The sequence below is a fragment of the Mastigoproctus giganteus genome, chromosome 8 (genome assembly GCF_048544385.1).
Source record: "Mastigoproctus giganteus isolate SK-2022 chromosome 8, ASM4854438v1, whole genome shotgun sequence".
Classification (NCBI taxonomy): domain Eukaryota; kingdom Metazoa; phylum Arthropoda; class Arachnida; order Uropygi; family Thelyphonidae; genus Mastigoproctus; species Mastigoproctus giganteus.
In genome coordinates, this window is record NC_143582.1 from 202560943 (window position 1) to 202586927 (window position 25985).

At 35.4% G+C, this 25985-nt stretch overlaps 1 protein-coding gene across 1 annotated transcript in view; it reads right to left on the reverse strand.

Moving 5' to 3' along the window:
* Ndc1 (Nuclear division cycle 1) overlaps positions 1 to 25985 on the reverse strand; it is a 113242-nt gene that overhangs the window by 24839 nt on the left and 62418 nt on the right. Inside the window, exons 8-11 of the mRNA XM_090380447.1 lie at positions 14708 to 14840; positions 6559 to 6651; positions 4409 to 4490; positions 403 to 525 (exon numbers count right to left, since the gene is read on the reverse strand). Of these exons, the coding sequence (XP_090236573.1) occupies positions 403 to 525; positions 4409 to 4490; positions 6559 to 6651; positions 14708 to 14840 (431 nt within the window). The remainder of the gene's footprint in view (positions 1 to 402; positions 526 to 4408; positions 4491 to 6558; positions 6652 to 14707; positions 14841 to 25985) is intronic.

A 25985-nucleotide genomic window follows, 5' to 3' on the forward strand; every position in this document is an offset into this window, starting at 1 on the left:
AAATGATGGAACAACCCACCACCTAATTTTGTAAAACTGGAGCCACTATAAATTAAAGAAAGGTTGGATAGATACCTGGATGGGAAAAAAAAAAAAAAAAAAACTCAGACGATTTATCCAACTTCTTTTTTTTAAAGGCTAATAAGCCCATCTTCCTTGCATTACTTTTCCTTTATTAATACTAATAGTAAGAAAATTATTTTATGAATTTTTAAAGGATAAGAGAAAATAATGATTTCTATTATATTATACTCATTCAGCTCAGAGAATGATCATTAGACCATTCTCTGAGCTGAATCTCAACTCTATACCCTATCACATTACAAATAGCAGTTCTGAAGTGAAATATTTCTGAATAATTAATAATAAACAATAAGATTATGTTCATAATATATGTCTTACCATTTCTCTGTAATCTTTGCATATTCATAACAGCAGCATAAACATCATTCAATTTTGAGGTGAAGGTGTTCAGCAAAGACAAACAATGTGTACAAATTTCATCCCAGTTGTATGGGTGACCACCTAGAGTTAAACAGATAATTATAAAAGTACTCACAAGTTTCAGATTCATTAATTATATTTGAGATGTACTGCTGTCTTTCAAATTATCAAAAAAAGTATAAAAATCAAATTTCTAGTGAGATACTTTTATTAAGACTATAGAATTTTCACAGTTCTTTCATTTAAAATGTACAGGATATTTTAGTTTCATTGAAGCACAGTGCAGACAAAAAAACTGCATCACTTGTGAATTTTGCAAATAATGTGTTTTGTGTGGCATTGTGGGTTGCAGAAATGTTCGAAATGCATTTGTTAAATGGGATATATATCTCTGTGAATGAAATCCAATAAAAAGACTCCACCTGATATACTAATTGCCATAAATATCTTCCCAAAGAATAAAATGCGTAATTAATGGAAATATGAGAAATCATGCAAATGGCAATCATGACAACCAAACATTATTGCATATACATATACAAACTGAAATGACAAGTTAACGCAATAGTATTATGTACTGTAAATCAGCAAAATAAGTCCTTGATATTTTGTTGTTCCTCCTCGAGCTGCAATTACAGCCTTGCAATGATCTGACACAGAGTTAATCAACTTCTGGATATATGGTTGCCCAATTTCGTGGTACCACACCCTTACAGTGCAGCTGAATCTTATTTGTTGGCTTCTTCTGAGCAATTTTAGACATTATGTACCAGCAATTTTCAATAGGGTTCAAATCCGCACTGTTGCCTGGCCAGTCTAACACTGTAATGCCAGCATTTCTGAGGTATGACTGCACCTTAAGGGAGAAAAACATTGTTGTAAACATTGGTTTTAAGACTTGTGAGACAAGAAGACAAACTCATCATTAAATCTAAACAGCATAAAACTTACCAATTTTGCTGTATGGCAAGGTGCTGAGTCCCACTGAAAATGCAGTTTTAAACATCTGTGTGGTGATCCCTAATAACAGGTTTCAGACACTCCTTCAAGATAGCAGTGTGGGTTTCTGCATTCACCATTCCATTAATAAACTTGATTCGCCCACCCCTTTGTTTGTTATGCATCCCCAGGCCATCTGACTAGCAGGGAACTTTACAGTCGGTGTTATGCAATCAGGATGGTATGCCTCTGATTTTCGCCTTCTGACATATCGCTTCCCATCTGAGCCATGCAAGTTGAATTTCGATTAGTCAGAAAAGATGGTGTCCCGTTGCTCTTTTGTCCGCAGAGTTGGGAGAAATCCGAGGTGCCGTTTGACACGAACATGCTCTTTTGTCCATGAAACGCATTTTAACCCAAGCAAGTTGCTTCTTCCTCATTTGTTGGGTCAACAAAGGCTTTTGGGCCGAAAGGTATGCAGACCACATTCCGAAAGCAGTCTTTGGATAGTTCATGCACTTGTTTCAACACCAGAGGCCATCTCAAAGTTCAGTTTTAGATCAGGAGCACTAGCATGGTGATTATGAAGGCATAGTCATTTCAAATATAGATCTTAGGAAGGCGTAGTCACGGCCTGATCCAGGTTTTCTCTTCACATCACCGGTTTCATGCTTTAATTTCATCACCCGGGATACTTTCGATTGGTGACAGCCTATTTTATCAGCAATAGCGCACATAGAACGCCCTTCCTGGGACAGAACAACAGCCACACTTTTTTTTCTTGGTGTCAACTGAACATATGGAGCCATACTTACATCTCTACAAAACAGGATACTAATGAGCGTGTATAGCCTTTCAACACCATATTTATAAAAACGGCTGATGCAGTACCTTGCAATTACTGTCTGATGCAATACAAGCATTATCTGATGCAATACCTTTGCTTTGTGACAAACAAAATTACTGTAATCAAACAATATCTTGTATGTTTCACTACAAATGTTTACTTTTTTTAAGGTGATGCAGTTTATTTGTCTGCCACCGTAGATGCTTGAATGATTAATGTATTCATTTAGCCAACATGAGAAAAATAACAATTGCTATCTTTCTCACATTGACTGAAAGGACACGCACGCACGCACGCGCGCGCGCGCACACACACACACATTAGAATTGTCCAGTTGAAACACGGAGGTATATGATAAGATTTTTAATCTCTTTCATTTTAACTTGGTCTGGCAAAAAAAAAAAAAAAAAAGGGAGAACTCTCCTGAAGCAGCTTCCATGGTTAATTTCTGTGCACAAAAAACAGATTTAATTCCACACAACCAAAGTAAAGTTTTGCAAGCATAATCAAAGGCACATTTTTCAGCTTTACCCTTCACTCACAGCTGTTTTAAAGTAATGGCAAACTGCTTACCAGTCCACATGACCATGCTACATAACTATTTATCTGCACTAGCACAAACTGCTCGTGCAGATAAAGTTTACTGAATAAGCTATAGTGTGAAAAGAGAGGAATGTCATCCATTTTTTGAATGGATTACAAGTACTAAACAGCAAATAATATTCCAAAGTATGGATACTCTCTCTTTAGTAGGTATATACAAATGTAAATAATAAAAAGCAGCACTTGTTTTAATGCATCATGCTGCATGTCCGTTATAGCATGCAAAAATGAAAGAAATCTTTGTTATTACATGTGAGAAAGGCTGCATATAACTTGTTGTGAATTCCTAAATTAAAAAGAATAGTTATTATTTTTATCCTACAATGCAAAGGTGTTTTTTTCTCTGAAGCACATTCACTGCCTGCCTCTCTCTCTCTCTCTGTGTCTCTCTCTCATATTAAACACATACATATGATGACTTAAAGAAAGATGTATAGCACCTGCAACATAAATAAATGAATTTTCTGTTTATACTCCAGGATAACTAAACAGTCAGAGGAGTTCAACAAGTAGAGAGTGAATACAAGAAATGGCACCTTTGCACCTGACCACAACAGCCTGTCAGAGTATTTTGGTTTCAGTAGTTTGAACGAAATGGATTACAGGTGCACTCATAGTGTGAGTTATGGGTACCATATGCAATTCTGGAGAAAGTGAATAGAGATGTGAAATTAAAGGGGCATATATTGTATAATGATGCTATATTGCATATAGTAGTAAATTTTTGTTATAGTTGCATTCAATTTTGTTTTTCAAAATTCCAAATTCAGGCTTTGAATTTCAGCGCAGATATTCTGAATTATCCATACTAAAATTTGTATAACATTCCATTTCATTAATTAGAGAATGGTAGACTTTGTAATACTTCATATTCCAAATAATCTGATACTGAATTAATAAGAATACAATGTATGTGAAATTTTTTGATTGACTATTAAACACTTTCACTGCTGGCTTTGTCAAACCTTTATGACTGGGATTGAAAATTACAGGTTTGAGTTAATCTGGATTGGGGAGAACAGAGACATTTTTGGGATTCTAACATGTTCTTGTGATCAATTACTCTGAGAAAACCATAAAATCACTCCAAAAACTATATTCATAATTCATATTCTATATACCAAGAAAAAATTTGTCTATATTTAGGAGTTAGATTTCAGATTTTTAATCATTGATTAACACATGCACGATTGTTATTTTGGAGGGGCACCTGCCAGGTTAAATATTGTGTCTCTGTTTGTCTATTTCTCAAAGTAAAAGTTTTTTTTTTTTTTTAAAGCTTTATAAAAGTGACAGTGATAGGAGAATATTGCTAATAATTGTTTTATGTTATGATGAAAAACAAGGTTTTCAATTTTAATAATTCATTATCATCATAGGAATTACTGGAAATAATGGCACTAACGAGTTCACAAATGACAAATCTTATATATTAAATAAAAAATACAAAGGCATTTCAATTTATAATGAGCTAATGAAGCAAATTAAATTTCAAAACATTTTATAAAATGTATTTACAGGTGCATAAAAAAACCCAAAAATTTATAATAAAAAAAAATGTATAAATGTTCTGACCTGGATAGCTGATGCTGTATATTAGTAATCTTCTGAATTTAGAATGTTGGCTCAGCAATTTCAAATCCAAGTAACCTAAATGCTAAAATCAATTTTTACAAAAGGAATCAAAACTGTAACCGAAGTTAACAAGTTAAGTTGAGCACACTTGTAAAAGAAATTCCTTTCAAATATTTAATACATAATTCTAAACTCTAAAACATTTTAACTTAGCAGTGGGCAGCTGAGAGCAATTCCATCATGGCCATGGTAATATTTCATATTATACCTGTCATTCCAAATCACTTATAGCTCATTTTGATAATTTTAACTTCTAATCCTTAAAATGATCAAAATGAATTTTAAGTGATTTGGAATGACTTTTTTCCCCTCTCCCATCATAATGGGGGGGGGGGAAGTAGCTCTAAGTAAACATAAACTAGCTACTGCTGCTTCAACTAAATACTTTTAAGTTTTATTTGTTTCATTAAAATCCCACACAGAAAGATACGGCATAAGTGCAATGCCTTAAAGAAGCTTTGTGGTGGTAGAAAATAATTAAAAGGAAAACAAAGCAGACGAGAAATAGTTAAACTTTTGAGGAACTGATTGCTATAGTATGCAAGATCTTTATAAGTATATGATAATAAGCCATTATAGTAAGTCAGCTAATGGAATGGCATAAATTTCATAAGGGTTATTCATAACCTACCTTGAGAAGAAGAGGGAATAAGCAATAGCCATCATTATAGGGGTATTCTTGAATTCAGGGAAGGTTCCCTATAGATTGGATATGTGCAAAGGTCTCCCCTATTCGCAGGGAGGGGGGGAATCATAGGGTAAAGCGAGTAATTACAGATGTGTAAGCTTAACTTCTGTTCCAGAGAAAAATAATGGAGTCAATGGACAAAGATGTAGTGTAGGATCATCTTGAGAGGAAAGCAGTTATACAGCAATCACTGCACGGATTTGCTAAGTGGAAGCCTTGTCTGACCAATCTGATTAGCTATTATGATGCATGAAAGCCTGCTCTAAAACTGAACAGTGTAGCATTAGGGGAAAGTTACTGTTACTGTGGATAAAGGAATGACTGAGTGGCAGAAGACAAAGAGTAGTTATTAATGGGCACTGCTCTTCTTTGACTTATCAGTGGAGTTCCTCCATGGTTTAGTGCTGTCACTCTTAATATTTTCAATATTTATTAATGATACTGATGAAGGCATATCAGGTTTAATGTCAGAGTGTGCTGTGATTCAAAGGTTGGTAGGGTGGTTAATAACAAGAAGCTACTGTAAAAAGACCTAGAGAAATTAAGCAGATGGGCTGAGAAGTGAGGTTTAACACTGATAAATGTAAGGTATTGCTCCAAATAATATACCAATTTGGTGGTACCACATTCAAAGTGGTGGAGAATGAAAGAAACTTGGGGTAATTGTATAGTCCAACATGACATTATCTGAGAAGCACAGATAGGATGTTAGAACAGTTCATGGAGTTCTGTCAATGTGCCTAGGAATACCGTACTCGATCTTTACTGCAATGCTAGGCACATTGACTACTTTGATCATAATGTGCTAGTTTGTACAGTACTAGACATGATCTTTATTGTGCACTGTCTGTAAAAATGTGTGCTCGTGGGCAAATATGCATGTTGTGTTGGCTAAAAACCTGGAATAACTCAATGGGGCAGGAGAGAGAATTCACTCTACCCAAGATTGCTTAGTCATTATAGCTCTAACCGAAAAGAGACCCTTACAATTATGGCAAGATTCAAAATGAAATATTTCCAAAACAAGTGGTAAACCAGTTATACTGTTATCCTTAGATTTACAAAAGAATATAGAGGAAAATTCCATAAACTTTTTATCACGTTTCTTATGTGATAATTAAAGAGAAAACAAAAGATCAAGAATATTAGGAGAGAGTCATTTATTTAATTTGAATATATTTGAGAACAATATCTGATACATCTAGAAACACAGCCAAAGTGCTGTCAACAGACAGCAATGAATGAAAATATTAAGTCTTCAGTGTTTCATGTTCTGTAATCATACCATCCAAAGTACATTTAATTAAATTGGTGACTTCCCAATGGGTTACATTTTAGATAAAAGGAGTCGTTTCTTTAATTTTATTATTAGGAGTCATTAGGAAACACAAAAACTAAGTACCTGAAGAAGTGGCCAATTTCCAGAAGATAATGCAAAAGGCAAGGTATAGTCTTTTTTTTCTTTCATTGGTTCTTCAAGTGGAAAAACAAAACTCTGAAATAAAGGCAAATAATCGGCATGAAAATTCTGATAAATATAGACATTAATGTAATATTTTCATAATAGTCACCATAACACATTTAATTAAACCTTACACAAAAATTTTATTCAAAATATACCAGTATCTAGATGTTTGTTTGTTTGTTATTTGGTTTTTAGGAGCATTAGCAAATAAGGCCATATTGCTCCGTGGATATGTGGTGGTCATTCCGTGACCTTTCCGCATCCTCCATATTTGGTGGTCATGGGCTCGAACCCTGGTCTAATAAAGAAGCATGTGCTACGCACTGCTGCTCCTGCCTACCTGGCTACAGAGGCACCGTATCTAGATGTGCAAAAGAAAAGTGAATAATCAATTTTACATTATAAAACCATTTTTATAATGTAAACACTGTCAAAACTATATTTTAAAACAATCATTTTAATGGTATAGGTGACTCCCGCTTAATGCTGATAATTCGTTCCAGAAAAACAGAGCGCTAAGTGAATCAGCGCTAAGCGAGTGCCATATTCCCGTAATGTAACATGTATTTGTGAGTCTATACCACCCCGACTCACAAATAATAAGTGGTATTGAAAAGATGCTAAATGTCGGTCAAAATATTTAATATTAAAAATCTGTACATATAAAATATTTTTGGTTACATACATATATAATTATGTGGTAAGTAACTACATTACGTATCAAAATTAAACTTAAAATCATGAATCTATTAATCCGATGGCCCTGGGCTGTCGAGTTTTCATATCTTTGGTCGATTTTGGGTTGTACTTTGTCTCTCTTCCTAGTAAACTAAAAGGGATTTTACTTTAAATTCCCTGCAGCGTTACCACTCAACAATAAAGTCAACCGATCCTTCGCCACTTCGAAGCCTGGCATGTTTTTTTCTTCTTTCGATATGATGAAACTTCTTTTAGGCATTCGCCTCCAAAAAAAGTCCTATTTCGTTTACGTTAAAAACTTGTTAAGAAGTATAACACCTCTCTTCGATAATTTTAAGTTCTCTTTTGAAAGTTTCAGCTCCTTCTTGATCTGCACTTCTCCCAGAATTTTAAATCTATCAAGCCAGCCCCTACTAGCTTTAAATGGTTCCACGTTTTTTTTTTTTTTTTTTTTTTAAGGTGAGCTTTCTTCAGATCATCATATAGGCTAATCACTTTTTATTTAATAATATTTAACTTAACAAAATTGTGCATTGGATATTATCTTCAATAAAATTATTTAGAAGTCTCTCCATTTCAATTATAATAGCTGGCCTAGCCATAACCAATTTAGTTGAATGTAGTGAAACAGCTGTCTTTCCCACTGCTAAAATTAATTCTTTTTTTTTTATAATTGTTCTTACAGTTGAATCTGCCAGTCCTAAATGATTGCACACATCCACTTGTCGTTGAATGGAATCGATTCGCTTCAAAACGTATAATTTTATTTTCAAATTCAGTCTTTTTCTTACCTTAGTAGACTTCATACTGCATCCAGATGTTGCTTTTTAATTCTTATCTGCCATTATTCATCTTCAAAAATGTAACTGTGTTGCATTAATTATTATACAATGTTCGAGTAAACTGTCCATTACCTAACACTGTACTGAGTGATGACTAGCCTTCGGATAAATGCATATAATGCAAATATTACAAGCAATATACTTGATCATTTTTTAAAATGTTGATTTCGGAACTACGTAACAAACTACCATACTGCAATTAAATTAGTGTGGAAGAAAATTTCACTGAGTGTGGGAAGAAGAACTTTGTTTGATTGCACTAAAGGAATATATTTTACATTACAATGTCCTAGTATGAACTCGACCCGCTTGCCCCAATGTTGCACAGCTGTCCCACAAACACAAAAAACAAAAATATTTTGTGAAATCCCCCTGCAAACCAACAAGCATTGACATCATGTGACGTGGAGGCTTCCGAGGAATCCTCAACTTGATCGCTATTATCGTCCCTACTACTGTTATCCCAAGTTTTGGGTGGCACTGGTATTGGCAAATCGTCACTGTGTGGATTGGGCTAAATTGCAGAAGGTATATTTGGATATATTATAGCGTATTTACTTTTTTTAGACATACAAGATATATTTGTCATACAGAAGTAGTAATCATTAATGCGGTTAGATGGTTCTTGCCAAACGACAGGAGTGCAAAAAGTAATGCTTTGAGTTTGCCATGTAACCACTTCCTAAGGTTTGTCTTGGTCATCAATTTTACATCCGAAATAAAAAGAATATGAAGGTTTTGTAATGCCATAGATATTTTTCCTTTGTGTCTTTGGGGTAAACCGTCCACAAACATAACAAAACTTGTCTGGATGATTGATACACTTCGTATGTGTCTGCTTATTCATTGTAGCACTAAATGAATTTGTGAAAATGTAAATTCAGTTTTGAACACTACAATATAAAAACAACACAAATTAAATTTTTATCATTACACAGTAACAGATATGGCAACTTACTAGTTCTACTCGTGTGAAAATACTGAAAGGAAAAGTATCTGTGAATCAGCAGGTAGAGACAGAAATTATTTTACTGCTACCGCAAGGGTTGCAGGCTGCACCATCCTACTCTCGAGAGGCTGTTTGTGTTTGGAGGATAGATTTATAACCCTGAGAACATGTCATGATCAGTTAATACAGTAAGCGCCGGTTATAGAACTGGTTATTAGAATCAGCCGCTTTGTAGAATCAAATTTCGAAAAACTGATTGAAATCAATAAAATGCACTACACTTTCATCATTTATTAGAATCACATTTTCAGTTATAAGAATCAATTTTCTAAAGCACATTTCTGGAGGTCACAACCATAAAACAATAAAAACAATTTGCAGTTTCCGATTTATTGGGCTTTTCTGTTAATGCAATTCTATTAGTTCAAAAAACAGATAGTAAACTCGATCTTATTACATTTGTGATAATACCGATAACTAGAATTCTGTGTTTTCACATTATTACGGTGAAATGTTTCCCCTTCACTGAAATCTGCTCTTCATTTCTATATTAAACTTTGTCTCACTTGTGTGTGCCATGTGCTTTGTTATCGATTGATGCTTATCTTTTTTAGTGTTTTAAATGTTATATTTTATAGAAAATTGTATAGAAACACATGATAAATTAAACTTAGGCAATACGTCTCAAAAGGAAGCATCAGTAAAATTAGTAGTGTCTCAGTCATCTTTATTAAATTACTAAAATCACATCGCACATTAAACTTAATGTTATTAATGAAACCAGAAAAGGGAAGTGAACTACTAAACAGTAGTGAAACTGTTCAGTTGGTTCAAACAGGCCAGCTCATTTAATGCACCAATCAATTGTAGTATTCTTCTTCAAAAAGCTAATGATTTTGCTGAAAAACTACATGTAGAGTTTAAGGCAATGGACAGATGGCTGACAAGATGGAAGGAGAGGCATGATATTGTTTACAAAAAACTTCACAGAGAAAAACAGGATTCCGATGGTTCTGCAGCTGACTCGTGGTTGAAAACCCTCTTGGCAAACTGTGTTAAGCACTTAAAAAATCCTGAAGACATTTTTAATACAGATGAAACAGGATTGTACTACAGGGCTACCCCAGACCACTGCATGATTTTTAAAAAATCCTCTGCATCTGCAGGAAAGAAGATAAAGGATAGGATTACAGTTCTTTTAACATGCAAATATGATCAGAACAATCAAGATGAAGCCATTACTTACAGGCAAGAGTAAATTGCCTAGATGTTTTAAAGGAGTAAAACAGCTGCCTGTTGAATATGCCAATAATGCCAACACTTGGATGACAGCTTCTTTATTTGAAGATTATCTTCGTAAATGGGATATGCAATTGGATAAGAAAAACAAAAAAAATTGCATTAGTTTTGGACAACTGCCAGCTCATCCAAAGTTAACTTTCAAAAACATTGAATTAATTTTTCTACCTTCGAATACCACACCACTGATTCAACCTCTAGGACCAGGGAATAATAAAAACCTTTTAAGACTTTTTATAGATCGGATGAGGTGAAGAATCATCCAGTCTATAGATGAAGGTTTGGGAACATCCAATATCGCAACGCAGATAACTGTTCTAGATGCACTTCATATGACAATGAGTGCCTGAAATGAAGTTTCCGAAACCTGCATTAGCAACTGTTTCAAAAAATGTGGATTAATTATTCATGATGGTCAACTAAGTCATAATACTAATCATACTGCAAAGCCTTAAGACATGGGTGAACAGGATTGGGTGGACATAGGTAATCTACAAGTTACTACAGCTTTAACAAATAAAGAAATTGCCCAGTCTGCTACTGATTTCACCAAGGAGGAGAATGAAAATGAAGATGAACCTGAATGAATTCCAGTTACAAAATGGCAAACTCATGAAGCTATAGCCATTCTGAGGAGAGCGTTGAAAGAAACCGGTGCAAGTGATCATGAATATAGACTTATACAATATTGAAAAATCTATAAATAGGCTTTCTAGTGATAATTTAAAGCAATCTAAAATAAGTGACTATTTTAAATTATACATATAACAAAGTGTTATGTTTAATTAATATGTATATTAATTAAGCCATGTATATAAGTATAAATTCATTTTATTTTGCTAACCTGTGGATAATATTCTTCTGATTTTCATGTATCATTTAATTGGTAATAAAACGTAAATCTGTGCTTTCTATCTTTATTTTTATAGCCTCTGGATAATATTTGCCGATTTTTGCTTATTAGAATCAAAATTCAATTTGCAAACATGATCACTATAACTGGCGGGCATTTACTGTGCTTGGAAAACTTTAGCACAGCCTACAAAAATCCTCACCAAAAATGCTAAGTGATTAATTGTAAATTGTTGCATCAGAATTTGAACCTAAGAACCATAGGTAGAAGTCTGATTATGTTTATCACAAGAAAACAGAGGGCAGAATCAACTGCTAAAATTAAGAGAATTAACTTATACAGTAGACTCTCGATTTTCCAGGATAGATGGTAAAAAACAAATCCCGGATAATCAATTTCCCGGTTAATCCAAAAATACAGAAGTCCCCGACATACATAAGAGATACGTTCCAGGACTTCTTACGCAATATATTATTAGTTAGTAATGACTAATAATATATTGCTACTAATTATTATTGATAAATCTGAATTCGGCACGATACTTGTTTATGTTTGACCATTTTCATACACCCTTATTATTTTAATTTTCTGATCCAAATTGATCGCTTTCCTTTTGTTGGTAGATTTACTTGTAGTGCTGTCACTTCTCTTAGTCGGCACCACGATAATGGTAAAAATGAAATTTTCTGTAAAGAACTTCACAGGGTTAAGACGAAAACTCACTATTATCACCCCACATGAGCTCACATTTTACTAAAGCACACTTCTGGAGGTCACTAACATAAAACAATAAAAACAATTTACACTTTCCCGGTTACTGGGCTTTTCTGTTAGTGCATCTAATTATAAACATGTAGTAAACTCGATCTTATTACATTTTTGATAATACCAATAGCTGGAATTCTGTGGGTTTTATGTTATTATAGTAAAATATGCCTCCTTCACTGAAATCTTCACTCATAAAAAAACATAAATAAATTTTAAAAATTTCTTCTCTTTCCTATTTTTTTTCCTTGTTACTCTGTATCTCACTTGTGGAATTTGTGAATGCCGTGATCATCGTTATTGATTCCTTATTATTATTATTTTTTTGTTTGTTTTAAATTTTACAATCCTGAAAAAAAAAAAAAAAAAAAAAAAGGGGTGGGAAAAAAGTTACGTAAGTCTGAGGTTGTGTAAGTCAGGGACTTACTGATCGAAAAATGTTTAGCAACTTAGGTAAAAAGTATGACAATACATAAAAAACGAAAAACTTACCACGCACTGCTCGCGTGTCCAATATGATGCTTCCCTTTACTTTTTACGATGTCGATTTTAAATCTAATAGCTTCCCTTTATTTTTTACAATGTCACATATGGTTTGGTCACCAACATTATAATGGTTCTTTAGAGATTCAATGGATGCACCATTTTCAAACTTTTGAATAATTTCAAGGTTTGTTTAACTGAAAGCACAACTCTTTTGTGTTTACCCATCATTTTCGCGATTTATAAACAAAAAAATATTTACTATAAAAAAAATTTTCGACTCCCTGACATAAATAACGAAACAAAATTTGTCTTTTTGCTGTGCAACGGAACACAAGAATCAACGTGATGCACTAAAACAAACTAAACATTTCTTCTCTCTCTCTTTTTTTTTTTTTTTTTCTTTTGAGAGGCGGGTGTGAAGACAGCGGGGGTTTCAAGATAATAGGTACATTATCTCTCAATGACGACTTATAATGCCGCTTCTTGTCACGTATTTACGACTTGCAAAACTTCTGTTTATAGCTATTCTAGTTATTACTTGAATTTTATGATTTCTGGTTGATTTTTTTAAATTTTGAGTCTTGAACTGTCCTGGTTAATCCGATCCCAGTAAATCAAGAGTCTGCTGTATCTGTTAAAATAAATCAGTATGTCATACATTACTGGCTAGATTATGCGAAACTGGTATATTTTGGTAAAACATAACTCCCTCTATATTTAATAACTGTGATGCGATGTGAAACTATCATGGTGACTTTCGAAATCTACACATAAAAATTGGCTAAAAACAGCATTTAAGTTCTTGGAGGTAAAAATCATGTTGGCTAGTGTTATTGTATGACTTAACAACAATAATTAACCAGACTTATTTATTAGGTTTTATCAATTCACTTCCCTTTCAAAAACTCATGCTGTATTTCTTTTATGATCTCCCTTCTTATTAAAGTAGTTGTCTTGCATTGTGTCCTGAACCACTACATGACCTTGCACACAAAAGAAGGCCAATTCAATGGTTCAGTCTAATAACGTAATGCTACAAAAGTGAAATCACTGCATTTTGACATTTTGTTTTCTTTGTTTCAAAGTTGTGTTGTTTCTGACAATACCAGGAGTAGACAAATGCAAATTCCCATATGGAGACTTCCAGAAATAATATGTATTAATGAATAAACATCAATATATAACAGTTCCATTTTATTTTTCTTTTCGGGGGGGAGGAGCTATATTAAACTGAGGGGAGCAAGTTGTTACACACTATTTTGCTTCAAATTACGTTATTTGAAAATTGAAAAGGAATTGAATAAAAGCACAAATATTAATGTTGCTTGCCATGTTTCTGATACTTAAATGAAATACTGCATGCCAAGTTCCCATGTCAACAAAACTTTCCATCTTGTAATAAAACAATGACAACAGAATTCTGAACACGTGACAGAAACTTTTAGAAATGAAACGGATTGGAAAAATTTTCAATACAAATCTACATTTCACTTGGAATTTCCTGGAATAGTATTATTAAATATTTCTTCCAAATTAATAATAAGAAATTAATGTTTGATATGAAGCAATGCTTGACATCAAGGAAATTTAATTCTACACTGAAAATACTGTCTATCAAGAAGTTTTATAAACTGTGTTTCTTTTATTGATTAATAATAATTACTCATATCTTTAATTTATCAAATTAAATATTTTAAAATTTTCATTTTTTTGAAAGATATTTGAGAATGTGTGCTGGTAAATGTACTATACTTGTAAATTTAGTATTATTAAATGAATTAAAACAAAATAAAACACATGCCATATGCAAGGCAGTACTTTAAATCTTACTCAGTGGCAAACTGGGTTAAATAAACTTGTTAATTATAATATTTCATTCATATATAAATCTTTCATTTTCTTTCCCTTGAAATAGAAAATTTCGAGCACTAAAAAAAAATTTTCAATACAGATAAAAGCATAGAAATTTTTAAAGCTCAGATTTACATTCAGCATATTCAAATTTAATAGATTTTTTTTTTCTTTTTTACTTTCCTCTTTAAAGGAAGGTAAAAAACAAACTTTTGTTTTGCTGATCAGTTATTAATCACTAATGAAGAAGAAAAAATTATCATCTTTAACATTAATATAATTTTGTGTTATAAAAGAATGCTTGCTAAAATTATATAAATTACATTTATCTACACAACTCACCTCAGTCATGCATATTTCAAAAATAGAAAGAAACAAGTTCCATGTAAAATTTAACACAGTTCCAGTACTCATGGTTAATAAGAAAAGTTGTATGCTGCAGATATTCCAACTGTTTATCAGTGTTGACTCGGCCCTGAATATATATATAAAAAAAAAGTCTACATGTGTATATATACATATATATATTATTATTAAACATTTTATAGTTTCAGACTCAAACACAGGGTCTATTCTCCAATTCTTGCTTTTAAGCCTAATTCAGCATCACAGACTAAGCTGGCCTTTACCAGTCTAATCTACTTTTTTTAGTAGCACATCTAGGCCCAACTTGGATTGATAATGCTTAAAAGATTCACGAATGTTGTTCAGAAGAACAGCAGTTCACAGCAAAAATATATAAATTGCACACTTGCTACAAAATGCAGTTCTGAACAGTGATATCTGTAATATCATTTATACATAATTTTAAATGCTAACTGAAAACACCTGCAAATTTCAAACATGACATTAAAATTATGTGAACCAAGTCTCCAACAAAGGAAATAATAATTTAATAACTGATTTATGAATAGATAGATAATATCAAAAATGCAATAACAATAAGATACAAATAGTTTCATATCCAAATTTCCTGGAAACAATAGTACACACTGATTTGAAAAGCTCAGAGAATAGCCTTGATGTATTAATTTGGATAAGCTTTAATTTTGTATAGGTTGCTGATATTTATATGATGCATTAAAATCAAGGGCCACATTATACTTTCTTTTTGTATTATTAGCATAGGCATATAATGCAAGATAACAAGCTTATACAGAATCAGGCAAAAATAAAAATCTTCCCATTTCACCCTACCATTCACTCCAAAAGTTTGTCCACTTCTTCCTTGAATTTATTTAAGCTATCAACTTCCACAATGACAGATGGAAGTTTGTTCCAGCAGTCAACTACCTGCTGACTAAAGGCAAATTTCCGCACAACTATTCGCCAACTGTCGTTCCTCAATTTCAGTTTATGGCCCCCTTAGGTTTGTAATCTGAGCAAGAGGAAGGATCCCATCAGCATTGAGCCTGCTCAATCCATTCAAGACCTTATACATCTAAATCAGATCACCTTGCAGGTGCCGAGTCACCAGATGTTGCAATTTGCAGAACTTAAGATTTTCTTCATAAGAGCACCCCTTTGTTCCCCTCACCAGTCTTGTTGCGATTCTTTCTACTCGTTCTAAGCAACTCTACATCCTTCCTAAAATGAGGCCTCCAGACAAGTATGTAGCACTCAAGGTGTGGCCTGACCATTGCCTTATACAAGGGGATAATCCCCTCCTTATCCCTACTAGCAAAATTTCTATATATCATTGACATTGACAAGACTCTGTGCAGCCTGTTTGCACTGCTCAGAAAACTTCATATCTGACTGCACAATTACCCCTAGGTCTTTTTCATTCTCCACTACCCCCGAGTATGGTACTGCACAGTTGGTATGTTACCCTGGGGTTATCCTGCTACCCATATGCAGCACTTTGCATTTGTCAATTTTAAACTTCAGTTGTCACTTCTCAGCCCATCTGCCCAACTTTTTCAAATCCTGTTGCAGCAGCATACTGTTATATACCCAGCCAATCTCTGTATCATCTATATTAAAAGGCTCAAGCTAATGGGAGTGCTGTGGCTCAGGGAAGAACTGAGGGGGGGCAGTTGCCCTCTGAATCACAGCCTTTTAAAATGCACTGCTTGTTTGATGTTTGTGGAGCAATCAGGTACGGGATATGATATTGCCAAAGGGAATGTCTTTGTGTGTGGGCGATGTAAGGAGTGTGAGGAAATCGGGCGACAACTCAGCATTGTTATGGGCCTATATGAGAGCTTGAAGGACAGGGTGGATGCCCTCGAAGGATCTAAATTGAGGGGCCCATCAAGCCCTCAGCTGCCCATATCAACGCCAGAGTTTGCACTAGATCATCACGCAAAACAGCAGCAACCCCCAAGGCAGAATATGCTGGTCCCACAAGAACTAGTAGTTGTTGGTGACTCTATTGTCAGGGAAACAGGGAACAATGTGTAAAAAGGATAGGTGGAACAGGACCAGGGTATGTCTGCCAGGGGCAAAGGTTGATGCGATGTAGAGCAGATATCATCTTTTAAGGGCACAAAAGGTGATATTGTTGTACACGTTGGCAGTAATGATATTAAGAGTAGGAGACCGGCGGAATTACTTAACAAGTACAGGTCACTGCTGAATAAAAGCCATGAATTAGGGTTGAATTTGAAAGTGTCTGCAATTCTGCATAGACACGATAGAAGGGAGTATATGATGAGAGCCTTGTCAATCAATTTGGCTTGGAAAGATTGTGCAAGACTCAAGGGGTAAATTTTTTTCCAGCCTGGTCGTTGTGCTTGTTAACAGGAGAGACTGCTTCTACAGGGATGGGATACACTTAAATAGAAAAGGTGCAATAATATTTGCTGATGCTATCAAGACAGTGTTAGGTGGATTGGAAAACTGCTAGCTTGGGGGACTACACAGACTAATAGATTAACAGTAGCCACTGGCAGAGGTGAAAGTGATTCTTGTGCTGCTTCTATTGGAATGAGCAGCAGAATGGAAAACAAGATGAAGGGTATTTCAGAGACTGCTGGGAGTCATTGCGGTACAAGTAAACACATGGGTTGTGTTAGGGTAGCTAAGAATAGGAACAGGTGCATATCTACTTGTGTATGCACCAATGCTAGGAGCTTAGTAAATAAATTTGATGAATTTGAGGTGCGGGTCAAAACATCAAAGGCAGATATTGTTGGGATATCAGAGAGGTGGTGTCACACAGATATAAGGAATGCAGAACTGGAATTTGGGGAGTACAATGTGTACAGGAAGGATAGACAGGATAGGAAGGGAGCAGGGTTATGCTATTAGTTAAGAAACACAAAATCCAAGGAAGTGCAGCCAGCCGACATTACTGGAAAATGCAGTGTCGAGTCAATTTGGTGTGACATAACTACTGGGAGATCAAAATTGAGAGTAGGAGTGTGTTATAAGCCTAATGACTCTGATGAGTATAATAAAAAACTGTACAGGGAAATAGAGTAGGCCAGTAAATCAGAGAGTCTTGTAATGGGGGATTTTAATTTCCCGGATATTGACTGGAATTTGTGGGTTGGTCACTCACACACTAGCAAAGCTTTTGTGGATAATCGTTTTCTACATCAGCATGTTCGGCAGGCAACTAGAGGGAGTAATACTCTTGATTTGATTATCAGTAGTGATTCTTCATGCATTAAGAATCTGCAGATAAAGGAATCACTGGGTGGCAGCGATCATAGTGTGCTGAAGTGGGATTTACTCAAAAAGGTAACTACCATCAGAGGTAAAGGGAAGGGTTTTTGCTTTCGTAAAGGCGACTACGTTGGTCTGAAACAGTATTTAAATTCCATATGGTGGGATCAACTGATGAAGTTACCAACAGCAAATTCAAAATGGAAGGTATTCAAAGAATTAATCTTGGGAGCTACTAATCTTTACATATTAACTAAGAAACATTGTTCACGGTTTAGTCCTAAATGGATGTCAGATGAACTAATGAGACATGTGGCAGAGAAAAAAAATGCATGTGATACATATGAATTAATGGGTGACATGGAAGTCTATGATAGATATAAGCTGGACTGTAACCAAGTCACAAAGAAGATTAGGCAGGCAAAGCCAGATTATGAGATATCTTTGGCAAAGGATGCAAAGAAAAACAGCAAAGAGTTCTTTACCTACGTAAACTGTAGAAGGAAAGGGATAAATCAGATTGGTACACTGGATATTGATGGCTCAACTGTTGATGATCCTGCTCAGGTGGCTAACAGACTAAATGAGTATTTGCATCTACATTTACACATGAGGAGTTATTCAGGGAGCGGAATGCCAGAGGTGAATTAAACTCTGATAGTGAGCTAGATGATTTTGTAATACCTGAGAGGAAAGTGGAGGAGAAATCATTGAAGATAAACATAAAAAAGGCACCCGTGGTGGATGAGATCTATCCAGTTATATTAAGGGAGGAAGCATAGGAAGTAAGCAAACCCTTAGCCATAATTATGAGAGCTTCCTTGGACTCAGAGGAGGTACTCTTGGACTGGAGATGTGCAAATGTAACCCCAATTCACAAAGGAGAATCAAAGGGTGACACAAGTAATTATAGACCTGTTAATTTAACTTCTGTTCCAGGGAAATTAATTGAGGCACTGGTTAAAGCAGCACTGCAGGATCTTTTAGACAGGACTTTAGTTATAGCTCGGACACAGCATGGTTTTGTTAGGGGGAAGTCTTGTCTGACCAATTTGATTGGATACTATGATGTGGTCATACAGGAACTGGATGCAGGGAATAACTTTGATATATATTTGAATCTTAGAAAGGCTTTTAATACTGTTGCATAAATTGGAGCAGTGTGGCATTAGATGCAAATTGCGTCTATGGATAAAGGGATGGTTGAGTGGGAGAAGACAGAGAGTGGTAATCAATGGACACTGCTCTTTGAGGACTAATATTATTAGTGAAGTCCCTCGGGGTTCAGTGTTGGGTCCACTGTTGTTTTCTGTATTTATAAATGATACTGATGATGGTATATCAGGCTTAATGTAAAAGTTTGCAGACGATACGAAGGTTGGCAGGGTTGTTAAGGACACTAATGACAGTACGCTGTTGCAACAGGATCTAGAAAAGTTGAGCAGATGGGCTGAGAGGTGGCAAATGAAGTTTAACATTGACAAATGTAACGCACTACATATGGGAAGCAGTAACCCCAGAGTAATGTATCAACTCTGTGGTACTACACTGACAGTGGTAGAGAATGAAAAGGACCTGGGGGTAATTGTGCAGGCAGATATGCAGTTTTCGGAGCAGTGCAGACAATCTGCAAGAGTAGCTCATGGTGTCTAGTCAATGATATACAGGAATGAATTTTTCTAGCAGGGATAAGGAGGTGATTATCCCCTTGTATAAGGCAATGGTCAGGCCACACCTTGAATACTGTATGCAGGTCTGGAGGTCTCATTTTAAGAAGGATGTAGAGCTGTTGGAATGAGTACAGAGAAAGGCAACAAGATTAGTGAATGGGATGAAGGGTTGCTCTTACAAAGAAAGGCTTAAGTTTTGCAGATTAGTGTCTGGAGACTAGGCACCTGCGAGGTGATCTGATTGAGGTGTATAAAGCCTTGAAAGGTTTGAGCATGCTCAATGCTGATGGGATTCTTCCTCTTGCTCAGAATAATCACCTGAGAGGGCATAAATTCAAATTGAGAAAGGACAGTTGTAGGATAGATCTGCAGAAGTTTGCCTATAGCCAGCGGGTGGTTGATTGGTGGAACAGACATTCATCTTTTGTTGTGGAAGTTGATAGCCTAAATAAATTTAAGGCTGAGCTGGACAGGTATTTGGAACGAACAGAGGGTTGAAATGGGAGCGGTTTTTTTTTTTGTTTTTGGCTGATGCTGCATAAGCTTGCTTTCCTGCATCACATGCCTCTACTGATGCTAATCTGCAAACTTTGACATTAAGCTTGATATACTTTTATCAATATCATTGAAAAATATACAAAACAACAACGGGTGGAATACCGAACTTTGGGGGACACCACATTGGTCCATAAAGAGCAGTGTCCATTGATAACCAATCTCTGTCTTCTCCTACCTAACCATTCTTTTATCCATTGTAGCAACTTGCCCATAATGATATAATGCTCCAATTTGTACAGTACTCTTCCATATGTATTTCAGGAAAGTATTCCTTGGATTTCAGGAAAGTATCAAAAGCTTTCCTGAAATCCAAGTACAGTGGATTCCAATTATTTGGGCCACCGGTTAATTGGGGCAGCCGTTTATTTGGGGCAAATCTTAAAAAACAGAAACCAATCGAGAAAATAGCCAGGGTTCACTTCGCTTAATTGGGACAGCATGCCGTTTAATCAGGGCGGGAGACTGCAGCACTGGAGATTACCCTACGATTGTCTCCGACCGTACCACATGGTTTGGTCAAAATTCTGGAGGTCACAACCATAAAACAATAAAAACAATTAGCAGTCACCTGTTTATTGGGCTTTTCTGTTAGTTGAAATCTATCATAAACGGACAGTAAACTTGATCTTACTGAATTTGCGATAATACCGACAGCTGGAATTCTGTGGGTTATTATGGTGAAATGTGTTTACACTTCCATGAAATCTTCAATCATATAAAAAAAATTAATTTTTAGATCTTCTCTTCATTCCTATTTTTAAAGCTTTGTAACTCGTTACTCCAGTCTCACTTGCGCGTATTGTGTTACTTGCAATTTGTGTGTGCCGTGTTCTTTGTTATTGATTGCTTATCCTTTTACTGTTTTAAAAGGATTTTAACCCCCACCCACAAATGTCAGTGAACAGAAATGTCACCTAGTTCGTATGTACATATTACAGTATGCATTAATTATTCCGATTTTCACGTATCATTTATTTTTTTAATTGGTAAGGTAATAAAGGGTAAATTTGTGCTTAATATATCTTTACTTTTATAGCCTGTGGATAATATTCCTCCTATTTTCTCTAATTAGAATCACTGTTTAATAGAATTAAAATTCAATTCACAAACGTGATCACAATGACCGGCACTTACTACACATCGTATAGTGAACGGTTCTTAACTATGGTGAGTTCGTCGTAACGTGATTTGATTGTAACATGAACTAATTGTAAAGGTGGGGGTGCATTGTATTTTTGACTATTTACGTGAGACTTCGGATAATTGGGGCAGCCGCTTAATCGGGCCATAATGCACTAGTCCTGATGTGTCCCAAATAACCGGAATGGACTGCATATATCAAAATTGTTTTTTGCATCTAGTTCCTTTGTGACCACATCATAGTATCCAATCAATTTGGTCAGACAAAACTTCCCCTTAACAAACCTATGCTGTCTGAATTATTGCTGCAGTCTTGTCTAGATGATCCTGCAATGCTTCTTTAACCAGTCGACTCCATTATTTTCCCTGGAAAAGAAGTCAAACTAACAGATCTGTAATTACTTATGTCACCTTTTGATCCCCCTTTGCGAATTGGAGATACATTTGCAAATCTCCAGTCCATGGAGACTTCCCCACGAGTCCAAGGATGCTCTCATAATTATGGCTTAGGGTTTGCTTATTTTCTTTGCTGCCGCCTCTAATATAACTGAATAGATCCCATCCACCCTAGGTACCTCTTTTATGTTTAACTTCAACAATTTCTCCTCCACATTGCTCTCAGTTATTACAAAATCATTTCATTACCTGTTAAGAGTTTGATACACACCTAGCCTTCTACTTGAATAACTCCTCATGTGTGAATGTAGAAACAAAATACTCATTTAGTTTGGCAGCTATCTGAGAATGATCATCTACAGTGAAACCATTGATATCAAGTGGTTCAATCTGATTCATCCCCTTCCTTTTAGAGGTTATATAAGTAAAGAAGTCTTTGCTGTTTTTCTTTCCATTTTTTCCCAAAGATTTCTCATAATCTGCTTTCCTTTGTGACCTGATTACAGACTAGCCTATACTAGGCTTCTGTATTGCCTGATAACTTATATGCATCCCATGCATTTTTCTTCTCTGCCATGAGTCTCATTAGTTCATCTGACATCCATTTGGGCCTAGAAACAGTATATCTTAGTTGGAACAAAAGCCTAGTAGCTTCCAAGATTACTTCCTTGAATGCGTGCCATTTAGAATTTGCTGTTGCTAACATCATCAGTTGGTCCCACTGTATAGAATTTAAAAAATCTCCGTGACCAATGAAAGCAAAACCTCTCCCTTTACCCCTGATAGTAGTTACATCTCTAAGTAAATTCCATATCTGTACACTGTGATCATTGCCACCTAGTCTTTCCTTTATCAGCAAATTCTTAATGCATGAATAATCACTGCTGACAATCAGATCGAGAGTGTTACTCCCTCTGGTTGCCTCTCTAATGTGGTGTTATAGAAAACAATCATCCAGTAAATTCACAAAAGCCTTGCTAGTGTGCGGGTGACTAACCCACACATTGCAGTCAATATCTGAGAATTTAATTTACTAGCCTACTCTATTTCTCTGTACTCTTTTCAATGACTCTGATGAGTACAATGAACAATTGTACTCATCAGAGTCATTAGGCCTATAACAAACTCCTACCCTCATTTTTGCTTTACCAATGCTTATGTCATACCAAATTGACTCAACATTGTACTGTCCATCTATGTCAACTGGATGCACTTCCTTAGATTTTATGTGTTTCTTAACTAACATATGCGACTACGCATGCATATGTTATGACTACACATGTATATTTTCATAGGCTGATATACATCTTAAAAACCCGGAATAACTCACTTGGAGTGGGGGTGAACACCGTCTGCCTAAGATCAGCTATAGGCCTGACTGAAAAGGCCTTTAAGAATTCTTCGAGTCTCCAATAGGATTAAAACTAAGACCTCTTGAACCAAATGTCACAATTATTACAATTACACTGTCATAAAGCAGTGTTTCCTAACCTTTTTGGTCTACTATTATATTTGAAACAGAAGCACATGGAAAAATATATCAATAACTATTTTTTAAATACAATAATATGCAGCTCTAATTAACATATGTAGTATACAGTAGGTTGCTATAGATGTATCTGTATTTCTCATCACAGTTAATATGATTGTTATGTGGACCACAGGTTGGGAAATGCTATCATAGGAAATTTGAGAAGTATCTATCAACCAACAGGTGCCCCCTTGTGTAATGGTATCACAGTACTTACTTAACGAGTACAAGTCAATGTTGAAAAAAAGTTGCGAGTTTGGGTTAAATTTGAAGGTGTCTCCAATTCTGCCAAGACATGATCGGGGAAGTATATGATGAGAGCCTTGTCAATCAATTCAGCCCTGGAGAGATTGTGCAGGGCTCGTGGGGTAGAATTTTTCTCAGTGAGGTCTGTGCTTGTTAACAGGAGAGACTGTTTCTACAGGGATGGGATACATTTAAATAAAAAGAGTGCAAGAATATTTGCTGATGCTATACAGGCAGTGTTAAGTGGGTCGGAAAACTGCTAGCTTGGGTGATTCATAGACTAATAGATTAACAGTAGCCATGGGCAGAGGTCAAAGTGATCCTTGCACATCTATTGGAATCAGCAGCAGCCCAGAAAGCAAGGTATTGGGGTTTTCAAGGACTGCTGGGAGTCTTCATGGAACAAGTAAATACATGGGTTGTGTTAGGGTAACTAAGAGTAAGAACAAGTGCATGTATGCTTGCTGTATGTACACCAATGCTAGCTAGAGGTGTAGTAAATAAATTTGATGAATTTGAAATGCTGGTGAAGATATCAAATGTTGGGATATCAGAGACATGGTGTCACACAGAGATGAGGAATGCAGAATTGGAATTTGGGCAGTACAATGTGTACAGAAAGGATAGACAGGATAGAAGTGGAGGAGGGGTGCTGCTGTTAGTTAAGAAACACATAAAATCTAAGTAAATGCATCCAGTTGGCATGGGTGGACAGTGCAGTGTTGAATCAGTTTGGTGTGACATAAGTACTGGGAAAACCAATTTGAGAGTAGGAGTGTGTTATAGGCCTAATGACTGTAATGAGCACAACGAACAACTGTACAGAGAAATAGAATTGGCCAGTAAATCAGATTGTCTTATAGCTAAGTCACACACTAGCAAGACTTTTGTGGATTTATTGGATGATTGTTTTCTAGAGCAGCACACTTGAGAGGCAACCAGAGGGAGTAATAATACTCTTGACCTGATTATCAGCAGTGATTCTTCATGCATTATGAATCTGCAGATAAAGGAATCACTAGGTGGCAGTGATCGCAGTGTACTCTTATGAGATTTACTTAAAGATGTAACTACCATCAAGGTTAAAGGGAAGAGTTTTTGATTTCGTAAAGGTGACTACAGTGGCCTCTGAGATTTTTTTATTCAATGGGACCGACTGATATTACCATCAGCAAATTCCAAATGGGAAGCATTCAAGGAATTAATCTTGGAAGCTACCAGGCTTTTCATACCAACTAAGCAGTGGTGTCCGACCTACAGGGCGCCTCTGTACCCAGGTGGGAAGGAGCAGCAGTGCGTAGCACACGCTTCTTGATTAGACCGGGGTTCGAGCCCATCACAACCAAATATGGAGGATGCGGAAAAGTCAGGGAATGACCACCGCATATCCTGGAGCAATATGGCCTTAGTTGCTAATGCTCCTAAAAACCAAATAACAAAAAAAAAAAAAAAAAAAACCGACCTACAGCCCGCGGGCGAGATAAGTCCTGCGAATAATTTTTATATGGCCCAAGCAGCCATGAAAAATGGCTATTTTGTTCAGATCAACATGCTTGCAAGCAAATATTTTCACTCATGAAATCAAATAAATATTTAAAAAGAAACAGAATAGCAGATGAGCATCTTCATTCCATATTGAGAATTTCAAAATTTCAAACAAACTTTGAACAATTATCTAAAAATATCCCACCTCAATCATCTCATTAAATGTTAAGTTTTGTTCAGTAAATGTTATTATGTATTGTACTCACTTAAAAAAATTTTGAATATTTTCAATTTTAGGTGTATCATATTTATTTATTCACCTTAATATTGGAAGTTAGCGAACCTTTTCTGGTTGTAAATTTTCTAAAGTGAGCATTTAAAAGCAAAAGTAAGGTATTTTTTTAAAAAACAAAAGTAAGTCATATTTTTATAATTTTTTATAAAATCTAAAAAAATAAATCACAGAAATAAATTTTTTGCATATAAAAGTGTTGGGAATTTTCATTTTATATATAGCCTGGAAAAAAAAATTGTGTGTGTGCCGAGCACGCATAGCGGAAGTTAAGCGAAACTTCTTCAGAATCTTTTGAAATGTTTATTATTTCAATGTTACAGTGGTTTAATATTTTACAACTTTATTACAAAGTTTTTACAGATCTCTCCTTTGTACTCAATCGAGGTGGTTTCCGTGGTCGCATATACGTGCTCTATACACCTTACAATGCTCACTATTAGTTTTCAGCATGTTGAATTATAAATTCTTTCCTGTCGAAATGTTTTATTAAATACGGTGGAGAATGGCGAAAGAAATATTTTGGTTTTTAAATTTTTAAAATCAGACTGCTAGAAACTGAGATATAGCGATTTAAAACATAAACACGACAAGCTGCGAGTTACACTGCGGCTGCGCTGTAGGGGTACTGATTGTGTCATGCATCGCTAATATATACAGTCCCACATCGCTCGTGCCTGGTGCAAT